Consider the following 24,477-nt stretch of genomic DNA (forward strand, 5'->3'; position numbering starts at 1 on the left):
TTCGAATTGCGCTTGTGTATGTTATTTCTCTCATCACCATCAAGTAAAAGTGTGGGTTGACTAAGAAGACTTGAGTGCCCTGAGCAAATATTAAATACTTATTCTTCATTTTTAACATTCCCCCCCCCCCACCCCACATGTAAAAGTAATTTAACATAAATGGATTTACAGATTATTAACATAGAATAATAGATATATGTGTTTTCTATCAGTGTTTCAAATTTGAACTCATTCTGTCCAGTAGATTAGAAATTACAGTGGTTCTAAGTTTATTACCACTTGAACTTTTGAAAAATTAATGATTTTGTAATATTTGAAGCTGTGCGTATCAAAAAAGAGACCTTGCAAGTTTGGCGAAAAATTAGACCACCAGTTTATAGTGGTTACTTTGAAAAAAAAAGGTTTTAGGGGTATTTAGTAAATTAGTATTTGAAACGGAGCACTTAAAATATGGTGTCTTCCTGCAAAATGATCAAGCGCAAAACTTTTTTCAAATTTGGATGTTTTTTTCCAGTATGTGTTTTCACAAATTAGTTTTTCAGCCACTTAAGTAGAAGATCAGTGTTGGTAACTTCTTATACAAAGTCCTTGGGGACTTCTAAGATTTCATCTTGCTACATATGAGAGCTTCAAACATGGTCCAAAATAAATCACGAACTTCAAATAGCAATATCTCCAAAATAATAAATACAGAGACTCAGGTTTTGTTTTTGTTTTCTTGTACTTTCATGTGAACATAAAAAAATACTCATTTAACAAAAAATTTATTTTGTGTGCTGGTATCTAATAGTAATAATTTAAAGATAGTCTAGCTATTGTTGGGTAGTGGAACCAATAAAACACATTATTTCTTATGTGAAAGGAGTGTTTAATACTTGAACCAGGTTTAAAGAATATATTGTGGTCAAGTGTCAAAGAACCACTATAAATGACAAATCACTGAATTAAATTACTGAAACGTCAATAAAGGAAGTTTTTCACAACTCTAAATTGTGAAAGAAAAATTAATGTGAGCTAGACTTTACATGGGCATACATTTCACATGTGCATAACAAAATCACTCATTGTCATTTTACTGATGTTATCATGATCACAACCATAAAATGTTTACTATTTTGTAAAAATATGACTACAAGTGCCCTTTCAAATAATAAAACAAACGCATTTGCCTGTGGGATTTCCAAATTTTATGCTATAGCCCCCAAAATACATTTTTTCTTTCAGCCTTTTCTTTTCTCAATTAAGTGAGCAGAAACACGAAATATACATAAGCAAAATGCAAGTTGAAACAATTTGTTATGAAAAGCCAGTTTTAAGCATATAGATTATACAGGTGATCTACTGCATCTTCATGCAACACAACTCTTATAGCTCTACAGTCCAAGACTTGATCTACGCTCTACAGTCCAAGACTTGATCTATGCTCTACAGTCCAAGACTTGATCTACGGAGAACAACATTCTAAGCCAGGGGTGGGCAATTAATTTTCCCAAGGGGCCGCATGAGAAATTGGGATGGTTTTAGAGGGCCGGACTAATGTAGTTAACTCAGTTTTACCCAATACTGTATATATAGTATATCTACTGGCGGGCGGGCCAGCGGGCGGGCCGGTCAGAGACAGGAGGCGGGCCAGATCCGGCCCGTGGGCCTGCCTTTGCCCAGGTCTGTTCTAAGCGGTGGTTTACAAAACCAAGTTTCCCAACAGCTACTAATTTCCTCTCGCTAGTTGCTCAGTTATCCAAACAACCATCCAGCTGGATAACTATTCACTGTTCCTTTGTGAATATCAAATATATCTACAGGAAGACTTGTTCATGGTTAGAAAATAGAGTTACCGCTTCAGTCTCAATTTCCCACTGATAGATATAGGTCTGTCTTAAAGGGATACTCAAGGCTTGTGATAAGGCTCTGGCGATGGTCAAACGTTTCAAAAATATATTTAGTTACAATTACAGAGCACGAGAGCAATACAGGAGAAATAAAGGATTCGTTTCTCGCTTAATTACTACTTATTAGCACTATTTCAGTTGCCAATGTTTATAAAAATTGAAAAAATCCAGTGAAATCGACCCTTGTGTCCTTCCACCGAGTAACCACGATAGCTTCCCGAGATGATCAAGCAGAGGGGTCTTCTTGTGATGTCAGAGTCTTCTTGTGACGTCAGTCTCTGACAGGAAGTGTCTGTATCTGTATCGTTGCGAAGATTTGACGTCTTTTTATTCGTATGATGCACTCTGCTTGTAAGACTCTGTTTCGGAAACTGACGAAAAGAAAATTTTGAATATTTTCCATCTTTTCGTGGCAATCAGGTGCAGCGCATTCTCGAGGCATTGTTCTCAATATGGAAACCACACGTCATAGGGTCACGTGACGGAGAACGAGACTTTGTGGAAGCAAAAAAAGAGTCCCGTGTAATTTCTCTTGTGTAACACAACATTCTACTAAAAACCTTCAACGTTTTCCACATGAACACACACATAAATAGACGAGATTCAAATTTATCCTACTCTTTACGCGATTCTAAGCAGTTTTATTTTGCCTTTAGAATCCCTTTAAGCTTATTGTGATAACTGGCCAAGACTTACTTTATGCTAAAGGCAATAACCATGCTCTCTGACAAAGAAACAATGACATTCTTTATAAGCACATGACTATAACCTGAGGTTATTCTAGGATTTCAAAAAAGGGTCTCGGGGGCTTCTCAGTGGAAGAATGGGACTTCTTAAAATGAACACATTTTCCATCCTTGTTGTTCCCAGACTCCTCTGTGTCTTGTATGCTTGTCTATTACTACTTGTCTGCATAAATTATTTCTCAATATCTCTTAATCGTCTTAGCATGATAAATCACACATTTAATATTATTTCTCTTACAATAAACAACAATATATATATAATGTAGTTTAAACATATGTAACAGTCTTACTACGCCATTCATGGTGGAATATTTATATGTTCTACCAACAAAAAGTTAACAAGTAATTACTTTTGTTTCCAATCTTGAACAGTTGAAACAAATTCTGCACGACCTAGATCATGACGAGTTTGCTTTTTCATGGCCCATAGCATCTTCTCCACCATCACCTGAGTTGCAATACCTGCATGGTCTGTACCTGGCACCCACAGTGTTTTGTGACCCAGCATCCGATGCCTAACAGAAATATAGAAATTAAAAGGAACATTTGTAATGTGCTTAATTTACATAAATAATTACATACAAAGCATGATCAAAACATTTACTTTTTCTGTTCTTGATGTCTAATGGACATAGTGGTCCATCGTGCATGCTGAACATAAATTGCTTCCATTTCCATTTGTCTACACTACAATACGTTCAAGTCACATTAATCAGGTCTTTAAAAAATAATTCCCTTAAACTATGAGCAAATGCCCCTGTGGGACCCCAGGGTATGCTTGCCTAGCAAGCATTGTAAGAATAGGGTCCCTGCCATCCAGCCAGGCATGTCGTAAGAGGCGACTAAGGTGGACACCTCACCTAGAGGTAAAATAGGTTGTGGTAGGGCTAACAACCCCACCATGTAAAAAAATCATGTTACAGAAACTAAAACCAGAGAACTCGTCACAGATGGCGAAGGTAATGAAGCACACCAGGAGACTGGACTAATGACGGACGACAGCCAAACCCGAAAGGGAGCTGGCGCCCCGACAGCGGATTTACTGAAGCCGAGGCAAAAGTTGAGGGTGGGGTGCTGGAACGTCCAGACCTTGTACCAGACTGGCAGGATGCTCCAATTAGTCAAGGAGTTTGACAACTACAACTTGGACATCCTGGGAGTCAGTGAGGTCAGATGGACCGGCACGGGAAAGAGGAGACTAGCGTCAGGACATACCATCTTGTTCTCAGGAAGATCAGACGCTCAGCACTCTGAAGAAGTAGCTCTACTCCTCAACAAGAAAACAGAAAAGGCACTGCTGGAATGGAAGCCTTATGGACCCAGGCTTTTGAGAGCAAGATTCCATTCAAAGTACACCAAGCTGACAGTGCTAGCTTGCTATGCACCAACAAATGACTCTGAGGCAGAAGACAAGGATGCTTTTTACGATCAGCTCCAGGCAGCCTCAGAAAGCGTTCCAGCCCACGACATGTTGCTCATCATCGGCGATCTCAATGCCAAGGTGGGAAGTGACAACACCTGCAGGGAGCATGTCATGGGCAAACATGGAATCGGAACCATCAATGACAACGGAGAGAGACTGGCAGACTTTTGTGAAGAAAACAACCTACTGATTGGAGGCACACTCTTCCCACACAAAGACATCCACAAGGCAACATGGACATCACCAGATGGGATCACAAAGAACCAGATAGACCATGTCATCATCAACCGAAAATGGAGGAGCTCACTTCAAGATGTTAGAGCCTACAGAGGAGCAGACATTGCCAGTGACCACACTCTTGTGATAGCCACAGTTTCTCTGAAGCTGCGTCGATCACGAGGAAAACAGGCACGTCAGCAGAGAGTGGACTCCGGCAAACTAAAAAATCCAGCCACCGAAAGGGCCTTTGCTATGGAAGTAAAGAACAGGTTCCAGGCACTAGGAGACCAACAAGAGATGACCTTAGACGACTTCAATCGAGTCTTACAGGAATCAGGAGAGAAAATACTGGGCTTCCAACGGAAAAAGAAAGAACAGTGGATCAGAGAAGAGACATGGAAGAAGATAGAAGAGAGAAAGTCAGTCAAACAAAGAATCAGCAGCACCAGATCTGAACGCCTGAAGGAACAACTCAGACAAAGATATACAAAACTAAACAAAGAGGTAAAGAGGATGGCAAGAACCGACAAAAGAGACCATATAGAAAAACTGGCAGATGAAGCAGAAAATGCAGCAAGTAAAAATGACCTGAAGACACTGTACAAGATAAACAAACAGCTAAACAACGGGTTTAAGAACAGTGAGGTGCCAGTGAAAGACGTGAACGGTAATGTCATCGAGGGAGAGGCAGGAAAACTACAGCGCTGGAGGGAACATTTTGAGTCGGTTCTGAACAGACCAGATCCCCCTCAGCTTGCAGACATCCAGCCAGCAGCTATAGACCTTGACATCTGCACAGACCCACCAAGCCTGGAAGAAGTGACAGCAGCAGTCAAGACAATGAAGAGCGGCAAAGCACCAGGGGCAGATGGAATAACAGCAGAGATGTTGAAAGCAGATATAAATGTGACAGCTCCCAAGCTGACTGAAATCTTCAGGCAAATTTGGGAATCAGGGCAGGTCCCTGTTGCGTGGAAGACAGGGCTCATCTTCAAGTTACCCAAGAAAGGAGATCTTGGAGACTGCAATAATTGGAGGGGCATAACACTTCTTTCCCTCACCAGCAAGGTCTTCAGCAAGATTGTTTTGTCAAGACTGACGGCAACTCTTGAGAAAGACCTCCGACCACAGGAAGCAGGATTTCGTCCTGGGCGATCCTGCTCTGAACACATCTTCATTCTGCGACAGATTCTGGAGCAGAGCAACGAATGGAACACACCGCTGTACATCAATGTCATCGACCTGGAGAAGGCTTTTGACAGCATCCACCGCGAATCCTTATGGAAGATCCTGAGGCATTATGGAGTCCCTGCAAAACTTGTTCAGGTCATTGCAATGCTGTACAGCGATTTCAAATCCCAGGTTGTCTGTGACACAGAGCTCACAGACCCCTTCAACGTCAGTACCGGGGTGAAGCAGGGCTGCATTCTGTCGCCGTTCCTCTTCATCCTGGCCATGGACTGGATCATGAAGACTTCCACCGACAGTGAGAGGAGAGGGATCAGATGGACCATGACTATGACAGCAACAACAGCGCTGGAAGACTTAGACTTTGCTGATGACATTGCCCTGCTGTCACACCGCCACCAAGACATGCAGGAAAAAACAAATGCCTTCTCAGAAACAGCTGGAAACCTTGGCTTGAAGGTCAGCACAAAGAAAACGAAAAGTATGAGAGTGAACACCAGAGTCCAAGACAGCATCAAACTAAATGGAGAAGAGATTGAGGAAGGTGACAGTTTCACCTATCTTGGGTCCAAAATGTCAAACACCGGGGATGCGGAGGTGGAGATTCGAGCCCGACTGGCGAAAGCCAGCCAGGCCTTCGCCTCACTCAGGAGCACATGGAAGGCAAAAAACATCAGCCAGAAGATCAAGCTGAGAATCTTCAAGTCAAATGTGATCAGCACCCTCCATTACGGATCAGAATCTTGGAAGATGACCAAAACCATCAGTAACAAGCTTGATGTCTTCCAAAACAGATGCCTCAGGCGCATACTTAACATCTTTTGGCCAAACACCATCACCAACGAAGAACTCCACCGTAGAACTGAAACCGAGTCCATCACCACGCAGGTTCAACGAAGGCATTGGCGATGGATTGGACATGTGCTCCGCCAGCAGACAGCAGACCTTTCCAGAGTCGCCCTACGATGGACTCCAGACGGCCGAAGAAAACGAGGCCGCCCAAAGGAAACTTGGAGAAGAACAGTGGAAAGGGAGATGAAGGGAAAGGGCTGGACATGGGGTCACCTAGAGCGGGTTTCAGCCGATCGACATCGGTGGCGGACTCTGGTTGAGGCCTTATGTGCAACCTGATGCACGAAGAGGAATAGATAGATAGATGAGCAAATGGTCAATGATTTCTTGGAACACTATGTGAACCCTATTTGCTGATTGCCAAGAACGAGAGAAGAAAAATAAAGCGGATCCTGTAACCCTGCACAATCTGTCTTGACCCATGTAACATTTTTGTTCCCAGTAATTCAGCTGAAATTGACATAAATCTGAGAAATTTGTACAATCTATTGTAGTTAAGTCAAAAATTCTTGTCATTTATTTAAAGACACTCCGGCACCCTATGGAGACAGTCATGCTTATCATACATGTGTTTCCTATACAGAAAGGAGAAAGTGGGAGTGCAGGGTCAATGGGTGAGGAGTACATGATTTTATACTTTCTGATGTATTTTCAAATGGCTTCAGCCTGCTGACCAGATTAAAATTATTCAAGTTGTGGAAGTTTTTGGCTAGACCAGTTCCAGCTATGGAAGTTGAATATGCATTGCTTTAATGGAAACCAATCGACTGATGTTTAAAATTTGAGTTACAAAAGTTTGGCTATATAATTAATCTTTTTTTCAAATGTAAAATAAAGTTTAGAGCTTTTAGATCACACACTTTATTTTAGTCGTAAAGGAAAGGAGAAAATCATTTTAAAATGACTGGATATATAAACCCATTTAACCCTTTAACTGCCAGATGCTAATGAGGAACGTGTGCATACCTGCAACTGGGAATTTTGATGATTTTTCGGTCATTATTAAAAAAAAAAAAATCTGGAGTTTGGAGATGCATATATAAAACCCATAAATTCACAGACAGAAGTGATTTTTCTAATAAATGAGATGAAAAAAGACCAAGCAATAAGACATTTTGGGCTGTTATTTTCTTCAAATATATTTCTTTTAGAAAAACCAACTAAGTGCAAAAACAATGTCACACAATCAATTACTCAAGAGTAATTCTTGACTTCATAAAGACAACCATCTTCTCTGATGTGGGAAGGCATTGAGTGGCTTCTGGGATGTTGTCATTTATGTTGAACGCTGAATGCTGAGCACCTACCAACAGTCCTAAATGCAATTGTTTGTTTGTGTTTAATGCCGAGCCAGCAACTAAGGCTATATCAAGGCAACAAAAGTAATTTTAACTTTAAAAGTTTAGTGACAAAACCTTCCAAGCGATATAACCATAACATTCTTTAAAAAGTCAACACAATAAGTAAACAAAATATAAAAGAGTGGATAAAGCGTAAAAAAGGGTGGTGAAGCCCAAAAAGGCCATCAACAAACCAAAAATCAAAAGACAACTATCAGGACATACAATTTCTTAAATTTGATGATAAAGTCCTATCCTCCTTAAAAATATAAAGATTGCTTCCAATGGGACGGACCTGAACAAGGAAAACAAAGAATTCTCTGCAAAATTCTGCTGATGGATTAGTCTGGAGCTCAGGACAAACAATCAAAATATGTAACATAATAAAATTTCCCCTACACCATGGGCAAAGACGTGGTGGTTCACCTCGTAAGAGGTGTCCCTGCGTGGCATAATTGTGTCCTAACTTTAGACTAGCAAGGACCACCTCTTCCCGCCTCACAGGATGGCACGAAGGTAGGCGGTCGGAAAGACAGGGAAGAGTGGCTTTTAATTTATTTTGGCCCAGAGTGTCCCAGTGGAGTTGCCAAACGGACTGACTGTAGGCCAAGAAGAAAGGTTTACAGTCTGATGATACAAGGGACTGTAATTTGCAAGGAGACATCATTTTAACTGTTCACATTTAATAAAGCAATGATTATAGATTTCCATAATCATTACTTGACATGCATTTCTTTAAATTTGTGATGTATAAAACTTACTGGAAGCTCTCCTCTGAACAGGATGATCTGAAACTGCTACAGGAAGTACTGCCATAATATAAAAATAAGGCAAACTTAAAATTCATTCATAAGGTAATGTGCTGAAGTCTACTTGCCATCGAATGAGAGCATCTTGTATAGAGATGGTAAGAGCATGGCCAAGATGAAGCACACCAGTAACATTAGGAGGAGGTAAAAGCAGAACAAATTTCTCTTGGTTGCTAGTAGCAGCCTACAGACAAAACAAAAAACAATGTATCAAAATGTCTGAAGCAAAAACAGTACTTAAAATAGAAAGAAAAATGCTGTTCACATGCTACAGGTACCTTTATGCTCCATTAAGATTTCCAAACTCCAGACAGTCAAGTGGATGGTAAACCATTTTGCGCTATTCTAGAATTCTAATAGTGATGTTTGCACATTGGTCCTTAATCTCTTCTGGGAAGAACTGCACATTCTACCTTTACAGGCATTATAACTTTATTCTTTGCCTTGCCACTAAAAAAAATTTCTTGAAACTTGTTACTTTGCAAATGATTGCCTTTAATGTTGTTCATGTCTGTCAGTCAGTCAGCCCGTGACTGGCACCTCTTGTTGGGAGGAGTACATGAGTAGATGTGGCATTTGACAGGGTCCACCACTCTTCTCTATTCTTGGCGATAGTGAGCAGGGTCGAAGTTTCATTGCATGGTGAGGCCACTTAGGGGTCGGCAGAGGTCGGCCCAGCCTTTATGTGAAGCAAAGGTCGAGCCATATATCAAGTTTCAGCTGCTTTAGCTGGTGATTCCACCCATAAATGTAGAGACAGCCCTCCCTGCCTCTAACTAGTGTGAGGCTCGCTAAAGATGGCAGAGGCATATTTGATGCTGTATGAAGCAGAGAGAAATCTTTGCAAAAACAGAATATTTCATGACTGAACTAATCCCATCGATTTATGGGATGATTTAGCCCTCTTTCAAGTATTACAATTTTGATGTAATGACATCCTGGAGATTGTCGATGACATACAAGCGGACTTAGTAATCAAAATCGGGTGCGCAACGTCACACCGACATTGGTATAGTGTGTCTTGCCCTTCGATTTTATGTAGCGGGTGCCTTTCAGAATGTGTGTGATGATCTTGCAGAACAGCTGGCCGGAGTATTAACCGCGTCACGAGAAACTGAAACAAATTTAAACCCTCCCATGACAGCTGCTCATTTTTGACACAAGTTATGCTGTTACTAGTGACAGTCTTTGAAGGCATATCTGCCCAAATAATAAAAAGTAGGAAGTACCCGTTTGTTTGTTCGTTTGTTTTTAACGCCGTGCCAGCAACTAAGGCTATATCACGGCGACAAAAGTAATCTTAACTTTAAAAGTTTAGGGAAAAAACCTTCCAAGTAATACAACCATAACATTCTTTAAAAAATCAACACAAGAAGTAATCAATATGTAAAAGATTGGGTAGAGCATAAAATGGAGTGGTGAAGCCCAAAAAGGCCACCAACAAGCCAAGACTCAAAAGAAAAAACAATTATCAGGACATACAATTTCTTAAATTTGATGATAAAGTCTTATCCTCCTTAAAAATGTAAAGACTGCTTCCAATGGGACGGACCTGAACAAGGAAAACAAAGAATTTCTGTAAAAAACTGTTGTCGGCTAGTCTGGAGCTCAGGACAATCAAAATATGTAACACATTAAAATTTCCCCTACACCATGGGCAAAGACGTGGTGGTTCACCTTGTAAGAGGTGTCCCTGCGTGGCATAAGTGTGTCCTAACTTTAGAATAGCAAGGACCACCTCTTCCCGCCTCACAGGATGGCACGAAGTTAGGCGGTCAGAAAGACAGGGAAGAGTGGCTTATAATTTATTTTGGCCCAGAATGTCCCAGTGGCGTTGCCATAAGGACTGATCATAGGCCGAGAAGAAAGGTTTAGTCTGATGATATAAGGGACTGTAATTTGCCAGGGGACTGACATGCAGCCTTGGCAGTCTGGTCTGCTCAAACATATAACAGCATGGCCAGCATGGGATAACAGCATGGCCAGGAGCCCATGTAAAAACAATGTCCTTGTTTTGGTGAATAAGTGCTGCAAGAATTTTATGAATCTTGACCAAAAGAGAGTGGTCAAAATCATTTGAAAGGAGAGCTTGGAGCAAGAGAGTCTGAAAAAATAAAAAAGTTGTGCTTGGAAGAGAGGTGAACATGCTGCATGGCAAGCAAGATGGCATAAAGTTCCGCCGTGAAAATAGAACATCCATCCACCAGTCGGACTGAAGCAGCCCGTCGCAGTTGACAGGACAGAACTGCTGCCACAACCACTGGGCATTTGGGACTTTGGAGCCATCTGTAAATATAGAACACAATCCAGGATAGTTCATGAAAATGTTGGAGATAGATGGAATCACTAGTGTCCCCTTTTTTAAAAACTGTAATATCAAGATGAATCTCTGGAACAGGAAGGGTCCAAGGAGGAGCTGGTAGTAGAAAAAGAGGCTCTACCTGTTGAATATCTACTCTGGCAGCTTGTAGGTGAGGTGCTACACAGAGTGATAATGGCTTTTGCTCCTTGGTATGAATGGAGTACAGGGCAGCACGCTGAGGTCCGAAAACAGCACTACGCAGGGTTTCCAGGATGAGCTTTTAAACGACAGACATAGGATAGCATGAGTTTCAGATGACGGAGAGAAAGTGGGGGCTCACCAGCTTCTGTGTACAAACTTTGTACAGGAGTGGTGTGGGAAGCACCCAAACAGATGTGGAGTCCTTGATGATGAATAGGATCAAGAATTTTGAGGTAGGACTCTCGAACAGAGCCATAGATCATGGATCCATAGTCTAGCTTGGAGCAGACCAGGGCACGATACAGACGAAGCAGGACCGTATGGTCCGCCCCCCAGCTGACATGGCCAACTACAAGATTGAGTCTATTTTGATATTGAAAACATTGGAGAAAGATTGCTACCCTGAGGGTTGCTCATTTCCTGTTCCTGAGGATCAGACAGGATCAGGATATATCCCACTCTCACTTGAAAGACGAGGTGAGATAGAAAATTCTTGATGAAGAGTGGCATACGACCCCGAAAGCCAAGGGCGTGAAGGTCCAACAGAATACCTTGCTTCCTGGTAGTGTCATACGCCTTCTCCAAATCAGAAAACACCCCTAAAACATGTTCTTTGACAACAAACGCATCCCTGACAAAAGTTTCAAAATGGATCAAATGGTCCAGGGTGCTGCAGCATTTTCTGAAGCCACACTGCAAGTTGGAGAGGAGACCTTGAGATTCGAGATGCCAGGCATTCACAACCAGTAAGAGCGATAGGATGGTAAGAGTTGGGATCAGAGGGATCCTTGCCAGGTTTTGAGATGGGCACCACGACTGCCTCTCCACGAGGGAGGGAAACAGGGAGACTCAAATAAAGTTAAAGATGTCTAGAAGGAGAAGGAGAGAGACCTGTGGAAGATGAGTAGGCAGTTGATAATATTGTCTGGGCCCAGTGTAGAGTCTTTGCACTTCTGAAGGGCCTGCTGTAGTTCAGAGACAGAAAACGGTAGATTTTACTTTTCGGAGTTATCGGAGGAAAAGACAGCCAGAAGATTCCGGAACAGATTTCAAGCACTGGAAATCTGGAGAGTAGCGCAAAGAGGAGTAGTTGTGAGCAATGGTGCATGCCAAAGAATTTCCAACATCTTGTGCCTCTGTGAGAACAGAATCTCCAACCTGCAGATGGCCTATCAAGCCAGCCTGAAACATTCCCTTTATCTTCCTCATGGGTGCCCACACCGCTAGGGAAGTGGTGCGGGAGGACAGTGAGGACCTAAACCTCTGCCATGCAAGTTTTCTTGCCTGTTTAAAAATAGCACGAGCATCAGCTCTACTATGCTTAAAACTTATCACATTTTCAGGAGTGGGTTGGCGGAAGGCAAGGCGCTGGGCCTTCTTCTGAGCGCGTTGGGCCACCCTACACTCCTCTGTAAACCAAGGCACATATGGATGGCTATTACGATGCCTTCACATAGGAATCGTCTCTGAGGCAATTTAATTTAAAATTAAGGTGGACAGCTTAGCAGGATGCAACTTGGGATCATTGCCAAGGTCTTTTACCTCAAAATTAAAACTCGAACTTCGGAGGAGGTGGGTGGAGCAGAGGGTCTGATAGGCAGGCCTATTTGCCTTAATCAGATTCCACCCTCCATTATAAAGATTATCGTTCTGCTCAAGACTAGTTTAAAATTGTAAAATTATAGGAAAGTGATCACACAGGTCATCATGTACAGCCTAGTTAAAATTTAATAACAGGGCTGGGCTGGGCTGGGCTGACCACTAGTATATAAATCGACTGCTGACATTGTGCTACTGTATGGATGGCAAAAGGTGTTAGAACCATCGCTCAAAAGGCAGAGATCACTTTCCATAAAAAATGATCCCAAAAGCTCCTCTGGTGTAAGTCGAGTCCACACCCCACAAGGGGTGGTGCTCGTTAATGTCCCCCAAAAGAAGGACGGAAGCAGCAGGAAGTTGGGTCAAAAGACCCTCAAGGTCCTGTCGGGATATCCAAGCAGGAGGAAGATAGACACAGCGAATAGTGATAGTCTTGTCCAGGGTAACCCAAGCAGCAACAGCTTGAAGAGGAGTGGAAAGTGGTATCTGGCTAAACAAAAGATGGGAGCGAATGAGAAGAGCAATCCCACCTGAAGGGACATCAGTCTGTGAGTCCTGATATAAAACTCGAAAGCCTTTGAAGGAAAAAGAGGTGGAAGGTCAAAGAAGTATCTCCTTCAGTGCTATAATATCAAGAGAGAAAAGAGATGCTAGGCATCGAAGTTCTTCAAAGTTGGCTCGGATCCCTCGACAGTTCCATTGAAGGATTGTAGACAGTTTATATGTGAGGAAAAGACACAGAGCACTTCACAGTAACAGAGGGAGAAGAAGAAGAAGAAGGCAGGGGACGGTGGGATGGAGAAGGCGATATTAAATGTCGCTCATCCAAATCCATCCCCTGCTCGCCAAAAAAGCAAAGCGATTTGTAACAGGGATTGATGCTGCTGTGGTAGTCCCAGATGTTATTTGTTGAGTGATGGGTTTTTCTGGTGATTTTGGTTTTGTTTTTGTGTTCTTGTCTGTCTGTGGTGTGGTATTCTTGTTCATTGGTGATTATGTGTTGCGTGCTTGCTGGTGTGCAGTGTTTCTGATTGGTAAATGGGGATGCTTGGACTGTGAAGCTTGTGTAACTTGAGATGCTTGTAAGGTTTGAGATTCTTGTCATGACTGGTTGCCACCACAGCTTGTAGGAGGAGGAGAAGGAGAAGGAGGCGGAGGAGGAGGAGGTGGAGGAGGCATAGCTTGACATACTGGGACAGGGCCTTCTGAAGAGACCCACGTCATGTTCGCTTGGAGAGACACAGAGGTGGACGGTCATTTTGTGACAACTGCCGAGTAGGAAATGGAGCTGGAAGTAGAAGGTGCTCCAGAGGAGCCAACCACCACGCGATGGCGTGCATCGGCGTATGAGATGCCAGATTCCGCACATATGTGTTGAATGGCTGCCTTTCCTTCCACTTTGGGCAGTTTCTGGAAGAAGCGACATGAGACCCATCACAGTTGGCACACTTAGCGCTTGAGGAGCAATCAGCTGCCGCATGGCCTGTGCTGCTGCAGTGAAAGCAGCGGGCTTGAGATTTGCAGAAGCTAGCCCCATGACCACAACACTGACAGCTGAAGCAGCGCAACCGTGAAGATATAAATAAACTTTAACCCATAAATATCCAACCTCAGTAAAGTCAGGTATTTGGGACAAACAGAAAGTTAAGAACAGGGTATTTGTAGGAATGGATTTCCTGTCCTTCTTCAGGATGACCCTCTGCACTGCTGGGACCCCCTGGGATACCAGTTCTGACTTGATGTCAACCTCTGACATCCCAGCAAGGTCAGGGCAATGAATGACCCCCCTTTGAAGAGTTGAGGGATTGATGTGGAGTTACCTTTCTGGGGCGGTCAACAAACTGTTTCCTTTCCCATCGATGCAGGGCCTCAGTTGCTTTTTGATTTGCGCACTGGACAAGAAATTGTCCACAGTGCAGACGTCTCACAGCAGAAAATTGAGTAGATATATTTCTATAGCAAAAGGTGACAGGGACGAGAGTGGCCCGGCCTGCTCTGGGCCCTCCACCACCAGAAAACTGGGCCAGACTCCTTCAACAATCTCTCTCCCGCATTCTCTTTCTTCCTCCTCACCGTTCAAGGATTCCTCTTCTCTAACTCGCCTTCCAAGGTTTTGCTTTTTTGGTACCATGATTTGAAGTTGATTCGTTCCTTATGCTCCCCACCCACCACAGAGTCCAACAGGGGGATGCGACCAAGCGGTACCACTTAGGGCATTTCCAGCAGAGTCGCACCAAAGATACATAAGGAATATACTCTGGCCTTCCAAGTATGAAGACCAGATTAACCCCGGCCACAGCCTTCTAGCAAAGCTAGGGCAATACACGACCAGCCGCTTGGTTGGTGTGGGCCACACCAACCTCCCGTCTAGGAGAAGTAAAGCATTTTTTGTAAAGCACTTTGAGGATCGTTGCCTATTTCCTCTCCCTTACTACCTTACTTTTCTCCAACCTTCTATGGAGTCTGGTACCCATTGCCTCCAGCTGGGTCAATTGGGGGAAGCTTGTTGTGCCACAAGGCATGCCTCTTAGTATGCCCGCATTATTACTTCCTTTATTCATCAATAACATGACCTGTTTCAATCCAAGACACTATGACTCTTGCTCTTTTTAATGGTTCAGTTTTCTGCAAAAGAAATTTTTTGCTACCCCTCCCACCCCCAACTTCTTACTGTGTGCTTGTGTGTGTGTGTGAGAGAGCCTTTTAAATAGTGCATGTTTCTTTTAAAATAATAAGGCAAAAAACTTACTTTTTTCTTACTTTATTCAGAAATCCAGGATCTGAACATGCTATTCTCAAAGCATAAGTTTTATGCTTATCAAAATAAGGTTATGTTTATATTCTTCAAGAAAGCTTTATTGATGTGAAGATGACTCATTTACTTTTCCCCTACATCATGCTAATTTCATTTTTTTAAATGTTAGTATATACAAGTTTTGAAGAACAGCAGCAGCACATTATTTTTAAAATTCTTAACTTGTAAAAACCTACCATTAAGATGAAGTTTAAAGTATTGCTCCTGTAGAACAAATCCTAAAAGAAACAGCTCCTATAATAGGCTAAAGGGAACTAGAAAACATAGTTCAATAAAACAGAATCAAAATTACCTGTATAAATAATGCTAATGAACAGAATAGCAACAGACTATGAAATCCTGCAACCCATTGTTTTTTGTCATTCTTTTACTGCAGCCATGCTTTTGTTCTCTCTATTCCCCACTCTCCCTAAACCAATACCATCCTTCACCTGTCAACTCTGGCCCATCAGTTATGGGTGGTGGGTGCAAGAGATTGAGCTTTTAATTTCCTTTTGGTTAACCTCACTAGGCAGAACTTCAAAGCTTTTCACAGCCTTTTCAGGGACAACAACGGAAGGTTTGTTACTGGATAGACAGGACAAATAGAAGTACATGATGGGACATCACTTCTCATGGGCTGCCAGTGGCTTATATGGACAAAACTGGAGAATTATGCATATTCCAACCCAAGGAGACCCCTTCCAGTTTGATAGTGACTGTTGTCAAATGTAGCATTTTTCCACCATGTTGGCTCAAATAATTAAAAAGAGAAGAAAAAATGATCATGGATTTTGCTGTATACCTTGGTGAATATGATTTCAAAAGGATGAGCAAATGAAAAAGCTCTGGCTGGTAAAAATTCGTTTAACTTTATAAGTTTATTTGTTCACAGGCAATTATGTCTGTGTGTGTAGCATATGCATAGACATTTTGTAAATGTCAGGAACTCCATCAGGAAAATGGTGTTCTTTTCACAAACATTTTTTTTTAAAGAAAATGACAAAAAAATTACTGACCAAGGCTGGGCATAGATACACTAACCCTTGTCATGCCTGATGGCAGACCTTATCAGCTGTGCTGCTATGTGTTTCCACCTTCCCCAACGACTGGTACCAGCCAAGGGATGGATGACCGACTGACTGACCTCCCATAATTACAAAACTTTCTATTACCCTATAGGCAAAATGTCAACATTCAAAATTTTCAAAACTATATGAACCCCTACAATAGGATGTGCTTAGGTTAAATGCATATAATGGAACCAGTATCTGTGGACTTGGGAATCTACAAAGAGAAGTTCTGCAGCCAGTACCAGTAGATACTAAGAGATAATTATATTCTGATTTGGAGAATTAGTGTTATGTTATGAGCTAAAGCTAGTATGTAATTATTTTCACAACTCTCAAAAAATAAGAAAGATATAAATACTTGTCCAGTTTCTGCAGTGAAGTAACCTTTGTGCAACCACCACTGATACCAATCCTTTTCAACGAAATGAGGAATGTACACTGGAGGCAGAGGGACTGATGTATCTGAAATAAGATTATTTAACTAATTTTAAACATTAATATTACTTTCAGGGTTTCCTTTAAAAACATTCCAATTTCTGCATTAAAAAATACCTCATAAAAGAATTACAAAAGATTAAAATTTAAAGTACAATTTATATATAGACAATATTTTCTTATCAACAACTTGCCAGTCAGACCCAATACCCACAAGCCTTTTTCTTGAGTGCTTAGATATTTTACTTCCTACCATCACAAACATTGTAAATGTCAGCTTGTCCTCGGGTGTTTTCCCATTTTTGCTTAAAAATGCCCTGGTAAAGCCACTTCTTAAGAAATCCACACTTGATGTCATTGTGTTGAACAATTATTGCCCAGTTTCCAATTTGTCTTTTCTCTATACTAGAAGATCAACGAGAAAGTAGTTTTGACACAGCTCTGGGCCTCCTTACAATTAAGAGCACCAGCTCATCCCCCATGCTGTCAGCATATAGATCTTTTCACGGTACTGAAACTACTTTAATGAAAGTGACCACCGAGATATTATCTGCCCTTGACAGCGGTGATGTTTCTGCCTTTACCTGTCTGCTGCATTTATCGATAAATCTCTGATCCTTCATAGACTACACACCCTCTAAGGGATATCTGGACCTTCACTAGCGTGGTTCAACCCCTATCTCACTGACAGGACGCAGACTGTTTGTTGATGGCCAAACATTTTGCTCTGTTCCATTTTCTTGTGGCATCCCTAGAGGCTCGGTACTCGGCCCAGTTCTATTTACTCTGTATATGAAACCACTTTCATCTGGCATCCAGTCTCAAAACGTTTCTTATCAATCATATGCTGATGATACGCAGCTGTACTGCTCCACTTCACCAGCTGAGTCTCACTCTGCTACCAGCAACATTGAAGTCTGAATTAATGAAGTTAAAGACTGGATGGTGACAAACAAACTTAAACTCAATGATGATAAAACAGAAGCCCTCCTATGTTCGAGAAGAAGAAATCCATCTTCACTTGCTTGTCCACCAAGTCATATCAAGGTGGGCGAAACCAACATCACCAATGTGTCCTCCATCTGGAATCGGGGATTCATTGTCATTGCAGACATAACTCCTGCTAAGCAAGTTACAGCTGTCTGTCAATCTATTTTGATAGACAGGCATGTTCTGTCGAAGGAGATTTTCCGGCTCCTGTCAGGTCGCCAATTTTGTGTGCCTGCATGCAGGACAAACAGACTGCGGCTGTCTTTTGTTGTTTCAGCCATGCGCCTTTTGAATGGGGCTGTGCAAATGAATGAGACATGAATGTAGAAGCCTGTTTTGTTGTATACGAATTTTAATCGAGCTGCAACTGAATTGCCCTCTGGGATAAATAAAGTATTCTCTTATCTTAAGTTACAGCTGTCTGTCAATCTGCCTATTGCTATGCAAGATCAACGCCATTTGTCACATTCTGTCTACACACGCTACCAACACTCTTGTCTGTGCGTTTGTTGACCAATGGACCCGGTTTTTGGGCAGCCCCCCTCAGTTGGGCCCATGTCATTCCACCGTCCTTTGCCTTGCTCTCTATTGTTCTTTTCCAGGTATGATTTGGTCTCCTAACTCCCCTCTTCCCTTGAGGGTTTCAGTCATATGCCTGCCTGGCAATGGTCTCAGCTGGTTTGCATAAGGTGTGCCCCATTAGTGCATTTTGATGTCTTGGCTAGTGGCATTCTGGTTGGTTCTTTTCCACAGGCTGCTGTTGAAGATCTGTTCAGGCCATCTTATTCCCAGGATATGGCATAGGCATTAGTTGGTAAAGGTCTCAAGCTTGTTGTTGATGGTGTTTGTCACTCTCCAGGTTTCAGAACCATACAGTAGGACTACCTTCACATTGGTGTTGAAGATGCAGAAGGATAATGCTTGGGAGTTCCAAGGCGTAGGCTGTTGAAAGCATGCCTGGCCTTGTTGATGCGGCTTTTGATGTCATCGTCGGCTCCACAATCTTGTTGACAATGTTCCCAGATACGAAAAGCGGCTGTTTCCAGTGTGTTCTCTCCTTGAAGTTCTGATTTAATGTCAACCTCCAACATCCCAACTGTCAGGGCAACAAGTGACTCCATTAGAAGAGTTGACAGATTTGTGTTGTTACTTTGACAGATCAATGACAATTACCAACTTTATTTATCCCCGTGGGCAATTTGAACAAGCGCTCTAGTCACAAATGTAAAAGATACAAATAAAAATAAGAAATAAAGTTTGTTCCAAGGTGCAGGGTTAAAAAATGTCAACAGTGAAATATATTAGCAAATGTAAAGAAAAAAATATGTGCAAGACACTATCGTAAATAGTCTACAAATTGTTCTCCATCACATTGGCAAAGGGCCTTAGAAGTTTTCTGGGTTCTGCACTGGACCAGAAATTGTCCAGTATGAAGGAATTGAACTGAAGAAAACCCAGACAAAATATTTTTAAATTATTTGGCTACAGTGAAAAGGGGGAGGAATGAGAGCAGCTAGGCCAGCTCTGTGCCCTATGCAACAAGAAAGTAGATTTACACACACTTTCACTTTATCATCGCTGTCCAAAGACAATTCAGTCTCACTGATGCATTTGCCAAGGTTCATTTTCTATTTTTTTTTGGTAGCCATAATAAAAGGTTAATAATTCATTCTTTCTGTTCTCCACCCGCCACAGAGTCCAACAATAATACTAATAAGTGCAAAATTTGTGTAGTGTGTACTCACACTCCTAAGGAGCATGGTCTTAGTACTAAGAACAAGAACAAGACATGGACAACAAACGAGGAACAGAAGAACAAGCAAACAACTATGGAAAAATAAATACAGTGATACCTCGGTTCTCGAACATAATTCGTTCCGGGCGGACGGTCGAGAACTAAATTGTTCGAGAACCGAAGCAATGAAACCCAAAGGAAATAATGGAAACTGGATTAATTCGTTCCAAGCCCCAGAAAATGCCTATTTACTGGCCTAATTTGTATATAATATGTAGAAAAACATGAGTCTCAGCAAGAAATAAGAAATAAAAGTGTATTTATTAAAACAAAAACAAAAAAAAACAACAAAAATGTACTGTACAGTACAGTAAATTGTGTTTCATTTACTGTACCTGTACCAAACTTTATGGCAGGAGGGAATGAATGTGGAGGGAGGAAGGAAGGGGGATGGTTATTGTCACTGATGACGCAAGCAAGGCGCGCTGGGCCGAACGAACGCCATTCGGCTCAACTCGGCTCAACTCGGCTCATCTCGGACGTTCGGATGTTCGAGTTCCAAATATCTGTTCGAATTCCAAGACAAAATTTTCTCGAATTTCCTGGTCGAATACCGATTTGGTCGAAAGTCAAGGCGTTCGAGAACCGAGGTATCACTGTAACAGTACCGTGATTAATGAAAACCAAATACAGAAAACACAAATAGGAACCAAGTAACAAGGACTGAGAGTATAGTGATTTTGCAAAAGGAGATGAGCAGGGAAGTAGCAATAAGCAGAAATAGGGGAAAGGGTGTGAAAAAGGGACTAGAATTGTGGAAAATGGTGTTACAAGTAATGTTTAAGGAAAAGGTGCAAGAAAGTGTTACCACTTAGGGCAGGGGTGAGCAATTAATTTTCCCAAGGGGCCGCATGAGAAATTGGGATGGTTTTAGAGGGCCGGACTAATAAAGTTAACTTAGTTTTACCCAATACTGTATATATAGTATATATACTGGTGGGCGGGCCAGCAGGCGGGCTGGTCAGAGACAGGAGGCAGGCCGGATCCGGCCCGCGGGCCGGCCTTTGCCCAGGTCTGACTTAGGGTATTTCTAGCAAGGATGCACCAGGGATACAGAAAGAATACACACTAGCCTTCAGAGATGAAGACCAGATTTACTCTGGCCACACCCTTCTAGCAAAGCTAGGGCAGTGCATGACCAGCTGATTGATTGGTGCAGACCACTTCAACCTCATGTCTAGGAAAAGTCCAAGACAAAGAGGTGTCTTGGTATGATGGGCTGCAACCTCAACCTTATCCTCCTCCAACACAGGTTATCCTGCAGGGCAAATGATGGAGGCCTAAAGGAGCCTACAGAGAAAAGAGACCAAAGGGAAAGAAGGCATGATGGAAAAAACAAGAGTGAAGAAAGACCAGTATAATCTGGTCTCATCATGCAAAGTGAAAGAAGCAACAGCATCGAAGATGGAGATCCCAAAGTATTCAAAACTCCAGCAATTTTTGATGAAAGAGGGGAGCAACGCCAAAGGAGTGAAATCTCCCAGTATACTTTTACCAACTTAACTGAGGAACTATTGATTCCTGGGGCCAATAATTTAGCTGATATTGGTGGTTACATCGCTAAGAAGGTACAAAGAAAATGTAAAGAAATTGTTATGGTAAAGCAAGAAGGAACTGTAAGAGAGACCCTATTGTCAAACAAGCAGGTACCTAACAGAAACGATGGGGTAGTAGTCCCAAAAGCTCAGCTGGTGACAGTGGTGGAAGACCTGGAAATTATATTCAGAAAAATCTGAACAGCTTCTCCACATGTACTGAGCCAGAGCTCGAATTCTGAAACGTTTTGAACAGAATTCTAGTTCGCTCCATGTCCCTCCAGCGAATGCAAACCAGGCAGTCTTGTTGCTTGATTGTTTTTAAATATACAACTGCATGTTGCACTGAAAGAAAACAATAGGCACTTTTCTGCAGCATCCGCAAGGAAAAACAGAAAAATGTTGAAACTGCAACATCTGTAAATATATCTGTACATATTTTCGATTTTTTTGCAGAGGCACTGGGTGTAAAGAGAGGTTTTAGATATGTAACAATCATAATGTTTTCGTATGAAAAAATTAGTCTAATTACTAGCAAAACCAACGATAATGTATGTATACTTTAAATTTATCTTTTTTATTTTGTTTTTTCCTTGATTGACCTAGTCTTATCATCATCCATGCCTTGACTGGAACTAGCTGATCACCACTTAAGCTAGCCCACCAGTATGAGCGGCTGTTTGGGGAACTTGACAAAGCAACAGACTGGGTTTGCCACTTATGTCAGTCTTAAGTGCTGCTGTGCAGGCCCTGCATGGAGTGACCAGTTCACCCCTTCACATTCACCATCCAGTTCTTGGGACTAGGCTTTCCTCAATTCAGCAGTAAGGCAACCACCCTCTCCAGGTGGCAAATAGGAGAATGGCCTCCATTTGTGGAGATTAGCCAAGAAATAATCCTGGTTCTCCCTGGATGAATAAGCAGTCATGGACCAACTGATGGTGTTCCTAACAGATGGCAGGATGAACATCCAGTACCCTAATGGACACAGGCACACAGCAGCTATACCAACAGGTTCTCACAGCACCAACTGCAGAGTTGAAGATGAGTGTGAGCATTAAAGCAAGCTCAAAATCACAGGTGGTGTTCCTAACAGATGCTCCGTCTGTGCTACAAACTGCCAACAATAACCAGCAGTCTAAACTGACAGCAGCACCTGCCTAAAAACCATATCAACTGCCTAAAAACGGTACTCCAGTGAATACCATTACACTGTAGTATTGAAGGCAATAAGCAGGCTTACAGAATGGCAAATTAGATGCTTAAAAAAGGCAGGATAAAAATAGGGTCAGTATAACAGATGAAGACCATCATCAAGGCTTTAAAACCTGTGCTTGTTTAGCACACTGTAAAGCGAACACAGTAGTGTCACAAAACACATTGCACACTGTGCGCAAATGAATGAATAAGGGTAAAAAAAACTGTTGGTACCTTGAGGAATTGTTCTACCATGAATTACTTCTCAATCAGGTATTTTAATATACTTGAAAGTAGACAATGAATCAGTTTATCACTATGTTTGAGATGAATACTAATCCTTCGTGCAATCACTCCAGTTTTAAGCAATGAATCACTTTGCTTTTCCTCACTAGAAGAGGAAGTAAAATGAGTTACCAAGAGTCATAAAGCACCAGATTAAAAACAATCTATGAAAATATTTAAAATTTACAATTTATAAAGGATGATGACCAGTTGAATGTCTTGAAAGTACTATATTTGTGGATATGCACTGCTTCCATTCCGTCAGCTTGCAAACTGATAATGGTTTTCAAAAAGGCGTTCTGCAGTTAGCCCTATGAGCTGCAAAACAAAAAGACTTCCATTAGACCTGTTCTATGACTGAAACTGGGGTGTATTGCTTGGCATGGGGAGAGAGTGCTGAGACCAAACTGTCATACACCTTTTTGCAAAGCCACTAACTGGTTTGCATAGGTCACAATACCAACTGTAAAGGACATGAATCCATAGAATTCGGTTCTTCTCTTGACTGACAAATATGAGAATAAATCAAAAAGAATACAGTTGGCTTAAGGATGGCCTGTTTACAAAAGGCCAAAGTAAAAGGTGAGAGGTTCAAAACGGATGAAATAAAAATTGTTGAGAAGACAGAAAATACGGAGAGGAAAAATAAAAATAGAGAAATATAAATTACAGGATTACAAACACTATACAACTAATGGGGTACAATCGGATTTATTCAACTTACCTTTTTTAACTGCTAAAGGAACTGCTGAATCATCTATGGTGCTCTGAAATGATTTCACCTGCAGACAGGAGGCATGAGAACAAAGTCTTATAACTACGAACCAAGTTTATTTGATCAATTATTGTTACAAAAAGTAAAATAATAAAATATTACCTCAAAAACTTACGTCTAGTGTTGTCAGATTTCTGAAAAGTACATGACAGATTGCTTGCAAAGGTACGTGTTTCAAAGTACTTGTAAATACATGTATACTGTCGACCGAGTCTTTGTAGAGTCTCAGTTGCCTGCAGTAGTTTACAGCCATCTTTAACTTGAGTTACCTCCCTTGTCTATGCTCGCAAACTCAGTCGTGAAGTGAGTGGAAGCAAAGCTAGCACCGCAGCCCTAACAAAGTTTCGAAGATGACCTGTGAAGGGAGGTAAATGTTATTGTTCTTGAGTCTTTAGGGAAAAAAAAGCTTCTGAAATGTTCCAGCCAATATATTGAAAATTGATAAAAACATCGCAGTCTACTCGTGCCTGGGAAGTGCTACTGACAAATAAAGTGTATGTCGATAACTGTTTCCGCGTTAGTTGTATCAAATATTAGGATATTCCCCACTGATGTGGTGTGAGATTTTATAGCGCGGTATCCTTGCCAAAGCATTACAAACACAAAAACACAAGACAGACAAAATTCCTGTGGCTATGTAAAATGACAGGTCGTTTTTCTGCCAGATGACATAGATCAAGAGGTCAGTGAGACAGATGTACAGTCACTGGACTGAAGCAAAATAGGACAATAACCCAACACATGGATCAAATCATCAGAAGAACCAGATGATCACAAACCAGAAATCGCAGTACAATGTTGAAACGCATGACTGTTTTGCACTGATAAAAAGTCTGTCCCAGGGATGATTTGTAAAGTGAAGAAACTATGATGGTGTTATTTGAGAGGATTAACGGCGATGAGAAAGTTGACATCAGTAGATGAATAAATAAAAAACCACATACTGTACAAGTAAGCAGTTAAACACGATGCCAATGTCAGAAAAATTAGCTCGGTACAATAGGCACTACATTCATGACAAATTCAAGAA

The 24,477-nt window shown here is 41.6% G+C and overlaps 1 protein-coding gene across 5 annotated transcripts in view; it reads right to left on the minus strand.

Annotated features, from left to right (window-relative positions):
- Window positions 1-23,932, minus strand: part of LOC112576689 (valine--tRNA ligase-like) — a 109,025-nt gene extending 85,093 nt beyond the window's left edge. The window contains exons 1-6 of one of the 5 annotated variants that reach the window (XM_025259329.1): window positions 23,550-23,687; window positions 23,397-23,454; window positions 22,860-22,990; window positions 16,794-16,897; window positions 8,535-8,650; window positions 2,986-3,150 (exon numbers count right to left, since the gene is read on the minus strand). In XM_025259329.1, coding sequence (XP_025115114.1) covers window positions 2,986-3,150; window positions 8,535-8,650; window positions 16,794-16,897; window positions 22,860-22,929 — 455 coding nt within the window. In that variant the 5' untranslated portion in view covers window positions 22,930-22,990; window positions 23,397-23,454; window positions 23,550-23,687. Of the gene's footprint in view, window positions 1-2,985; window positions 3,151-8,534; window positions 8,651-16,793; window positions 16,898-22,859; window positions 22,991-23,396; window positions 23,455-23,549 lie in introns of all 5 variants that reach the window. The other 4 variants (XM_025259330.1, XM_025259327.1, XM_025259326.1 and 1 more) reach the window with 4 other exon arrangements.
- Window positions 23,933-24,477: the final 545 nt, after the last annotated feature.

The sequence above is a fragment of the Pomacea canaliculata genome, linkage group LG12 (genome assembly GCF_003073045.1).
Source record: "Pomacea canaliculata isolate SZHN2017 linkage group LG12, ASM307304v1, whole genome shotgun sequence".
Taxonomy (NCBI): Eukaryota; Metazoa; Mollusca; class Gastropoda; order Architaenioglossa; family Ampullariidae; genus Pomacea; species Pomacea canaliculata.